At 40.6% G+C, this 10,792-nt stretch overlaps 1 protein-coding gene across 1 annotated transcript; it reads left to right on the top strand.

Annotated features, from left to right (window-relative positions):
* The first annotated feature begins 5,748 nt into the window (after positions 1-5,748).
* On the top strand, positions 5,749-10,357 carry Slc25a4 (solute carrier family 25 member 4). The gene is made up of 4 exons (XM_015486150.2): positions 5,749-5,999; positions 7,314-7,800; positions 8,318-8,458; positions 9,897-10,357. Exons 1-4 carry the CDS (start codon positions 5,889-5,891, stop codon positions 10,052-10,054), a joined length of 897 nt encoding a protein of 298 aa, XP_015341636.1. The 5' UTR covers positions 5,749-5,888; the 3' UTR covers positions 10,055-10,357.
* The last annotated feature ends 435 nt before the right edge of the window (positions 10,358-10,792 follow it).

Genomic DNA, 10,792 nt, shown 5'->3' with positions numbered 1-10,792 from the left:
AAAAGAAAGCATATAAAAATATGAAAAAACCTTACACATATTGTTCTTTGATAGTACAGACAGTAAAAATTATTTAATGCTGGTTTTAATAACAGGTTGAAGTGTTTTTAAAAAATGATTGATAGGGAGCTGGGGTTGTAGCTCATTGGTAGAGCGCTTGCCTAGCATGCATAAAGCACTGGGTTTGATTCTCAGTACCATAAATAAATAAATAAATAAATAAATAAATAAATAAATAAAATAAAGGTCCATCAACAACTAAAAATTTTTTAAAAATATTATTGGTAGGGGGTATGAAACATTAAACACCAGGGAATGTACATTTTCAAAATGTACTTAGAAAATCAATTAATTTGACTGCAGTGAGTGATGACTTCATTCACAGAGGTTGATTGTCAATGAAACCAGAAGATGTCAACAAGGAAGGTAGATCATTACAGTGGGAAGCCATTATAAATTTAATTATACCATAAAATACTAAATATGCATGTTGGAGTCTCAGATAAAGTAAGGGGATGCTAAGACTGGGGGTGGGAGAAGGGAAGTTCTGAATCTGTCTTGAGGAAGTACAGGATCTGCCTGTGTTGGTGATAGTCAGCTGCACATCTGAGCATGCTCCAGTAGCCCCAGGGCCTCCAGCAACCACAGAGCCAGACTGACTCAGTTTCTCCAAGAAGCATAGGGCCTTCTGGGAGAGTCCCTTTAACTGTCTTTTCTATGAATCAGTGAAATCCCAGCCCTCCCCCACACTTGAACTCCTTTAATAAGACCCAGAATTCTCCTAACAAAACTTTTTATTTCATAAACATTTATAAAATGTTAAAATACAAGTTCTAACCAAGGTAGCACATTAAGGGTCATTTATCCAGAAATACAAGCAGGGCCTCTAAGGAGACCCTTCCCATTGGAATGGCAGTGCCTCTATTCCTTGCAGGTATGCTTCTTCACGGTGGCACCTCACTCTTTGAGCTCTGTATCTCCAGGTCACTAGAATGTTTGGGGTCTAAGCAGGCACTCCTTGATGCTCTTAGAGAGATGGAAAGGGGGAAAAATGAATGAATGACTTGGGTATAAATGGTTTAGATCATCTTAATTCTTATGGGAAAGAGTAGGAGGGAAATGGATACTCGTGGGAATTAATTGACCATGAAAGAGTAAAAAAGTTCTAGAATAAATAACTAGGTTATAAAAGAAAAGACAAGTGTTGTGATTTCATACTTTTGCTTTGCATTAGCTAACTGCTAGTGGTTGGAGAATTTTGCATGAATATTCATGATTTCAGAAGATTGTGTGTGTGTGTGTGTGAGAGAGAGAGAGAGAGAGAGAGAGAGAGAGATTATAAAGAGTGTATTCATTGAGGTATTGTTCTAATTCATTAATCTCACCTGGGCAAGAATTGTGGTGAAATACTCATTTGTTTTGTTCTGTCCTTTCAGAGCAGTAGGTCAAGGTGAAGGTGTCTACTAAGTACCTTTGATTGACATTCAGCAATTCCCATGTAGTCTTTTTTTTTTTTTTTTTTTTTTTTTTTTTAGTATCTTTATCTTACATTTATGTGGTGCTGAGGTGCTGAGGATCAAACCCAGTGCCTCATGCATGCTAGGTGAGCACTCTACCACTAAGCCACAACCCCAGCCCCGCCATGTAGTCTTATACAATCAAAGCATAAAATTTTGATACTCTTTGCTTAATACTAAAATTTGCCATGTAGTGTGTTCTAATTCTTATCAGTTTTAGATGCATATCTGCACATGGGTATTATTACATCATTACCATCATCAGCAAATCCTTCTATTTTCTTATGAGTTTTACTCATTAACAGCTCCCATTCTATATTCCCAATTTGGTAAAAGAGACTGATTGTGTAAAAGTTTTCCCTGAAAATCCAAGAAATGAGCTCACTATACTGTTCTTATTTCGAGGGAGCCCCAGTCCTCTGGCCTCCAGGATGCCATGTCACATTGGAAAGCAGAGTTTTTCCCCTTATCTTTTAGCTGCCTTGTTCATTCTCATGCTGGCAGAAAGTCACTGAGCACTGGGCTGGCGGGGACACATGTTCTGCAGAGCACCATTCTCTCCCCGGGCCTGTGTAAATGATACTTACATCTTGTGATCACAGGCAGCTCATGCTCTGGAGGGCATCTGAGGTCTTTTTTTCTGAGAAAGTCTACAGAGGGAGAGGACAGTGCATAGGATTCTTTGGAAAACCTTCTGTCAATAATTCCAGCTATAGCTTCCCCTATGTAATAGGAGAATTGCAGAACAGCCAAGGAGAAATAAAATATCTCCTACTCAGAAAATATCAGATATCATGATGGATAAAATTAGACATAATAAAGATGATAATACTTTCTGAATGAATGAATATATTAAGTTAATATTTAATTTAAACATCATTAAAAATCTTGTCATGGTTGTTTAATACTTGAACAACTTCACAGTAAAAAAAAAATCCAGATACATAAGCAGACAAAACTTTTTATTTTTTAAAGTATTTGTAGACTCACATATCTTTTTTTTTTAAAGAACTGTGATCAAGAACGTGTGTCATAGTATGGAGATTTTATAAATTAAAGCTATTATTAGAACTTAATTTGTGGCAAATTAGAATTAGTAAAATAAGACAAATAATAGAAGGAATGTCTACTTAGGATTTAGTTCAGACTGATACGGAGAAAAAACTACATCAATATCTCCTTACTATCTATAATATAGTTTTACACTTTTAAAAAATAACCGAAAAGTATTTTTCTTCCCAAAGCAGAAGAAAATAGACTAATATACCTAGGAAGGCAAATAAACCAATATATCTCTAAGAAAGATATATTTACATCAAAACATAAAGATCTGTTCATATTTAAGTAAATAACACTGATTGGGCTGGGGATGTGGCTCAAGCGGTAGCGCACTCGCTGGCATGTGCAAGGCGCTAGGTTCGAACCTCAGCACCACATTAAAAATAAAATAAAGATGTTGTGTCCACCGAAAACTAAAAAAATAAATATTAAAAAATTCTAATAAATAAATAACACTGATAAACCAATATGATAAAACAAATGTCAAAAGGAGAACAACAACCCACGTGAATCAAAGTGTGAAATATGATATATCAAGAACTATGTAATGTTTTGAACAACCAACAATAAAAAATTAAAAAAAAAGGAGAACAACAAAATGAAAAATACTGAACACATATTTACTGCCCCAAATATATAAAGAACTATTGTTAATATAGATAAGCACTACTTTCACTCTCTAGCAGTGGTCAATAAAGATTAAAAGTTTACACAAAATTTAACTCCTCTCAAATTAAATTGGATCATATAGAATAGGTACAATTTTATAGTGATTAAAGAGATGCAGATTAGAATTCATAAAATGGAATAAGTAACAAAAAGATGCTTTAAAAAAAAAAGTAAGCCAGTGTTGGAGAAACCAGAGCCCATCTTCATATTTCTTTTCTTTTCTTTTAATACTGGAGATTGAACCTGAGGGGAGCTTTGCCACTGAGCTACATCCCGAGTCCTTTTTATTTTTTACTTTGAGACAGGTTCTCCCTAAGTTGCTGAAGGTCCTGCTGAATTGCCAAGGATGGTCTCAAACTTGAGATCCTCCTGTCTCAGCCTCCCAAGTTGCTGAGATTAAAGGATTTTGCCATTGTAACAGGCATGGTGGGTCCATATTTTTGAAGGGCAATTTGCCAATATGTAGAAGGAGCTACAACACTTTAAAAAATCTTTAGCTTATCCATTCCATTTTGCAAACATATAAGAAGAAAAAACCTTGAAGGAGAAGTTGAAATTTGTGCAAAAGTGATTTTAGCATTATTTTTCACAATAAAAAATAAGAAACATCTGGAAAGCACAACCAAAAGTAAAATGTTCTTTTTTTTAGAGAGAGAGAGAGAGAAAGAGAGAGAGAGAATTTTTTTAATTTTTTTTTTTTTTTTTAGTTTCCGGTGGACACAACATCTTTGTATGTGGTGCTGCTGAGGATCGAACCCGGGCTGCACACATGCCAGGTGAGCACGCTACCGCTTGAGCCACATCCCCAGCCCCAAATGTTCAATATTAACAGGATGGAATGTAGAGCACTATTATAACCAAAAATGACTAACATGTGGATTATGTTGATTCATGAAAATCTGCTTACAAAGCTGTGATAAAGAAAGCTGAACTGTTAGGACCTAGGAGATGAGCCATGTTTTACTTTGTTGAATCCACAGGGCCAAACTTAATCGCTGATACACAATCAATGCTCAATAAGTATTTGTTGAGTGGATTTATAAGGGCCTTTTCTGCTTGTCTATCTTTCTGTCTGCTCTGAACTCTGGCAATTTTGCAATCGTACCTCGCCTCCATGAGGCTCACCTTGATTTCCAAAACCCTCGCTTGCCCTGACCTTGCATGAAAGCATACCCTCCATGGTCCTGGCACCCAACTGTTGACCTCTGCTCTACTGAAGTCTTTAGGCCCAGAGTGACACACAGCTGCAGCTCAATAAACACCTAACATCATGTCTGCATGTATCAGCAAGCTTAACAAATTTTTGTGAAAAAAAAAAAAAAAAAGGAATAAACTGTCAAATGTACAGGATAACATTAGTAAACACGGGGAAAAGAACTGAGTAATGAGTTTAGAGATAAAAATTAATTATAATCATTTCAGGAGGAGGAATTGCAGTATTTGAACATCTGAGGGGTTATTTGAGCTGCATTAAGGAAGAAAAACAAAAGCAAGCAAACAAAAAAGGTAAGGAAAACCAAAGCCTTCATCAACATACTTTTAAAAAATTAATTGTAAACCATTTTCTGGAACTAGATAGGTCTCTTCAACCATGGCTACTTTATACAAGGAGGTTAATACAGCCAAGGATTCTACCTTCTCTTAAAAGATTGACAGTTCTGACCCTCAAGAAGGCGCCAGCTAATTGAGAATATCCTGCTCAGAATATGGGCTGAGATTCCATTGAGAACTGATGTACACAATAAACCCTTTATGGACTTACAAACGCAGAGTCAGTCTCTCCCCCCCCCCCTCTCTCTCTCTCACACACACACACACACACACACACACACACATTGCTAAAACAAGCATTCACAGAGTCGCCCTGGCATCCGGTCTTTCCTACCGGGCTGAATGCAAGGCACTTAAATATTTGGTCACAGAATGAATGATTGAACGACTGAATGAAAAGAACTCAGACACAGCAGATTGCCAGATTATATGAAGCAATCACGGCATCAAGTGACTTAGTATTTATTTGGGAAGATTGTAATTTATTTGCCAGAGCGCACAGCTCTGATGAGGCCCAAATCCAGGCATTGACTCTGGTGAGGGCGGCCTTTGCAAAGCAGAAAATAAGCTGAAATCTCTTGGCCCGCAGCGCGTCCCATGGAGCCCCGAGGTTAAAGAAAGCCCTGCTGGAGGCTGCGGGTCCCGTGTCTGAACCCAGGTCGGCCCCAGGCTAAGCCCTCTTGTGCTATAAATATAGCTGCCCACATGCTGCAGTGACATGGTGTTCCCGTTGCTAGCTGGGACAGATAACATGAATTTGCCCTTTAAATGTCCCAACCTGAAGGTACAGCCCCCGGCCCAATCCTGCCTCCCGGAAGCGCCTTCGCCCCCAATGCCCTCTGCATAGGAGGGGGACAAGTAGGGGGGTGTCCAAGCACCTGCTCAGCCAATGCGCAATGCGCGCGCTGGTCCAGGGCCCTCCTCTTCTCGCGAGAGCCCGGTTGGGGGATATAAGCAGGGCTGCGGGCAAAGCGACAGGCCCCTTCGCATCGCGCAGGGACGGAGACGGGGTGGCGGTGCCTGGCGCTGGCGTAAGCGAGAGCGCGAGCGCTAGCGCGACTCCTTGCAGATTGGGTGCGCCCGACTGTCATCATGAGTGATCAGGCACTGAGCTTCCTAAAAGACTTCCTGGCAGGTGGCGTCGCCGCTGCCGTCTCCAAGACCGCGGTGGCCCCCATCGAGAGGGTCAAACTGCTACTGCAGGTAAGGACGGCGAGCTGGCGCGGGCGCGGGTGCAGCGAACCAGGGGCGGGCCGGGCTGGGTGACGGGATGCGGCGCGAGCCGCTGCGACGTGGGGACGCGGGGACGCGAGCACCGCAGAAAATCAGTGCTAGGCCACGGGCCCGGCCTCTGCGAAGAGGAAGGTGCCCTCTGCGTAGAGACAGGTCCGGCGTCAGTAGCAGATTCCTGGTGTCGGGTGGCGCCCAAGGTTCGGGTGTCTATATATGGAAACCCACCCGGAGTCGGTTTGCAGCGAGCCAGATTCTGCGCCTGGGGCAGCAGAGACACTCCACTCAAGGTCTCTCAGACCAGCCTTACCTTTTGATTTTCAACATCCCTTGAACCTTTTTATCTGCGTCCACATCGAATTATTCATGATTACTCAAGAACTTAATGTCTCACGCACTGTGCTATCGACATATTATTTCATTCATCTTCAATCTTTGTAAGATAAAAATTATCCCCCCCCCATTTTATAGACGAAGAAAAACAGGTTTTTAGAGATTAAGGAATGATTTTCAGAATAAATTCAGAGCACTTTATCCCCGAATTTTTATCTCCCCTACCTGGTTATTGAATGGCTTATAGTCATCGGACCATCTAACCTGTTTTTCTCCATCTGCCCAAAAGGCAAGGGCTTCTCAGTGGGGAATAGTCCAATCTGGGAATCAAAATAAGCAACAACAAAAACCCCGACAAATTACCTGCCACAGCAACAAACCCCCTAATAATTGATTACTTGTATAATCTGCTTGAAAATTTTCAGCCTCTATTTCCTAGAGGGTTTATTCTCCTTCCTGTGAGAGTACTACTCAGATCCTTGTCTCCAGGGAGACCAGTGTGTGGCATTGAAAAATTGTCACCTTCTGCTCACTGTGTCCATTAAGTCTGGAGCCCTTTGTGGGCAGGGATCTTTATTCATTTCTATTTCCCAATAAACCCAGAGGGAAAATGTAATAAATAAATAACTATCTTTGCACAATTAAATCACCTTTTTAGTTTGGGAGTGAACTTTTCCCTCAAATGTTCTGAATAAGTGAAGCAAAATTGAATTTTTTTTCCCTTGGCTTCTTATCCAAGTAACTAACATATTCATCAATGTTTCCCTCATATTTGATTTCCTGATATTTTTTCAAAAGGAAATTGGAATTCTCTCATGCATGCCTCTTGAGGGGGGAAGGAATGGGAAAAAAAGGAGGGGGTTGTCAAGAAAGTGCAAAACTGTCTTTTTCTTCTGTCCTTCCCTTCCCTCTATCTTGCCTGTCCTCTGTCACCCACCCCCATCCTCCCCCCAGGTCCAGCATGCCAGCAAACAGATCAGTGCTGAGAAACAGTACAAAGGGATCATTGATTGCGTGGTGAGAATCCCCAAGGAGCAGGGCTTTCTCTCATTCTGGAGGGGTAACCTGGCCAATGTCATCCGTTACTTCCCCACCCAAGCCCTCAACTTCGCGTTCAAGGACAAGTACAAGCAGATCTTCCTGGGGGGTGTCGATCGGCATAAGCAGTTCTGGCGCTATTTTGCTGGTAACCTGGCTTCTGGTGGGGCAGCTGGGGCCACCTCCCTCTGCTTTGTCTACCCGCTGGACTTTGCTAGGACCAGGTTGGCTGCTGATGTTGGCAAGGGTGCCGACCAGCGTGAGTTCAGTGGCCTGGGCAACTGCCTTACCAAGATCTTCAAATCTGATGGCCTGAAGGGTCTCTATCAAGGCTTCAATGTCTCTGTCCAGGGCATCATTATCTACAGAGCTGCCTACTTCGGAGTCTATGATACTGCCAAGGGTGAGAGAAGGGTATCAGGGAAGGAGGGTGTGTGGAAAGGAAACTTGGGGACCTATAACTCACAAAGGGCTTTATATGTATGGATCCTGTTCTTTTCTAGTGTCTGAGTTAAACTGGTGCTTCTGCATGGGGAGATTATGTGGTTTGGATGAATTAATAGCTAAAGGATTCTCTATATCCTCTACTGGAATAAACTCTGGGCTTGAGTTATTCAGAGACTTAGCCAAGTTGCCTAACTCCCTTCTGACACAGTTGTATCAGTTACCCAGTTTAACCTCAACATGCAGAACTTTTAACTTCATCATGAAGAACTCTAGCTTCCCAGGATCTATAAAGGGCAACAGTCAACTTCTGTTGGCTTCCCCATTGTATGTGAGATATCTTCACAAAGGGCAGGTTCTTCCAGAACTCCTGGAGTTGGGGGTGCAATAGCCTGTCTTCCCCTACAACTGGTGTTTTGCCGAATTGCAGAGAGGAATCCATTCATGGTGATTTGGCTTCTTGACTCTGCCCATAGGGATGTTGCCTGATCCTAAGAACGTGCACATTATTGTGAGCTGGATGATTGCCCAGACTGTGACAGCCGTCGCCGGGCTGGTGTCCTACCCCTTTGACACTGTTCGTCGTAGGATGATGATGCAGTCTGGCCGGAAAGGGGGTAAGTATGAGCGCTACTGACCTGAATCTTCCTTGCTTTTTACCTGTGGAGGACACTCTTTGATGCTTCCTTTAATTCTCATTATTATAAATTAAATGGTAAAATTATTTGATAAGGACTTAGGGAAGAAAAACTATAATTAATTCCCCCTAACATTCTCAACTACTCCTTTAGGGAAAAGAATTTTTTCTTTTTATTAAAGAGATGATAAGAACATAAAAATGAGATACTCAGAGAACTTAACCAGGTCTCTAGCATTATTAAAGAGACCTTATGCCCTCCTTCCTTAGAGCTTGTTGCAGAAACAAGGAAAAAGAAGTAATTGGTTAGTTTATTGAAAAGGAGATGGTTTCCTTATTTAGTTTTGTGTGGGGAGTTGAGGAATGGATACTGGGGGTGGAACCCAGAGGTACTCTACCACTGATCTACCTCCCCAACCCTTTGTATATTTTGAGAACAGGGTCTTGGTAAGTTGCCCAGATGGACCTTAAACTTGTGATCTTAATGCCTTAGTCTTTCTTGTTGCTGGGATCACAGGCATGGTCCACCATACCTGGAAGTTATTATTTCAAGTATTAGTGGGAGAGATAACATTTTAACTGAAGGAGAGGTGGTCTGAAACAATCTTGCTTTCTTTCTTTCTTTTTTTTTTTTCTTTTTGGTGTGGGGGATTGAATTCAGGAGCACTTAACCACTGAGCCATAACACCAATTCCTACCCCTTTTTTTCTTTTATATTTTATTTAGAGACAGGGTCTCATTGAATTTCTTAGGGCCTTGCTAAGATGCTGAGGTTAGCCTTTTTCTTTTGAACTTGTGATCCTCCTGCCTCATCCTCCCAAGCTGCTGAGATTACAAGTGTGCATGCTACCACACCTGGCAAAGCAGTCTTTTTTGTTGTTTGTTTTTGTGGTTCTGGGGATTGAACCCAGGAACTTGTGCATGTGAGGCAGGCACTCTACCAACTGAGCTATATTATCCCCAGCCCAGCAATCTGTTTTGATAGAAAAAGTTTTCACTTCTATAGGTTAAAGTGTATGAAATTGTCATTTCTTAAAAAAAAATAGTAGTTTCATATGGTTCAACCTAATATTTATATCTTTTTATTTTAATTGTATAATTTTAGGCAGTATAATCTATTAGGTCCAGTTTTCTCTCCATAAAAAGGTAACTACACAGCATAATACTCCCACTCCACCCTGCTACCTTCTTGTTCAATAGTGTGTGAATTTTCCTGATTCTTCAATGGCCTAGAGTTAGAGGAGTAGGAATGATAGGAAACCCAGTCTAGCAGTTATATAAGGAAGGAGAATGTCCCATAGGGCTGGGCTTCATGTTCAGGTGACCTCAGTTTTGTAAAACTGGGAATACTTCATGTCGAAATCCTGGCAGAGGAAGTCTCTTCCTTATGGAGCCCTTACCCTTGTTTGTCTCCACAGCTGATATTATGTACACGGGGACAGTTGACTGCTGGAGGAAGATTGCTAAAGATGAAGGAGGCAAGGCTTTCTTCAAAGGTGCCTGGTCCAATGTATTGAGAGGCATGGGTGGTGCTTTTGTATTGGTATTGTATGATGAGATCAAAAAATATGTCTAATGCAATTAGAATTCAAGTTCACTGTGAGCCAGTGAACTTGATTCACAAGTTCACAGATCCATTATGTGGTTTAATAGACTATTTCTGGGGAAATAAAAAGATCTGGGATAACACCAGACTGAAAGGAATACCTCAGGAAAAAAAATGCTTCACTGAGTGTTCATTAAACCACAAATGTATTTTGTATTTATTTTACATTTAAATTTCCACAGCAAATAGAAAATAACTTATCATACTTGTATGATTAACTGAACTGATAATGAATAACTGAATGTGAAACATCAATAAAGACCACTTAATGCATGTTCTCTAATTTATTGAACTCTTATTAACAAAAATAAGACCATACATGTGTATGTTCTGGTATGACTCACTTATCAGTGGCCAAGGCTCTCTGTGTCAGATATTATGCTGACTATATATTATATGAGTTCCACAAGCACAGATAATGTTATGCACTATCTTTATCTTTGCTTTAAGAGTTGCTGTAGGTTTAAATTGGCTTCCATAGGACCACCTTATTTTATGCACTTTCATGCAGGCTTTAGGAATTCTGAGATTTTGCTAAATAGCTTTGTATTAAAGTTTTAAGAATTTTGTTTGAAAGTGCATTTTAATCCCTTTAGAGAATTATGTAACTCAAATTTAATGACAAGTAGACTGTACTCATTGAAAACAATTTGAGCTGGTATAACCAAGTACCACACACTGGATGGCTTATAAACAGAAACTTATTTC

This window comes from Marmota marmota, unplaced genomic scaffold (genome assembly GCF_001458135.2).
Source record: "Marmota marmota marmota unplaced genomic scaffold, marMar, whole genome shotgun sequence".
In the NCBI taxonomy this organism is placed as follows: Eukaryota; Metazoa; Chordata; class Mammalia; order Rodentia; family Sciuridae; genus Marmota; species Marmota marmota.
The sequence above is the reverse complement of the archived record's forward strand: the minus strand, read 5'-3'. Positions and strand labels throughout refer to the sequence as shown.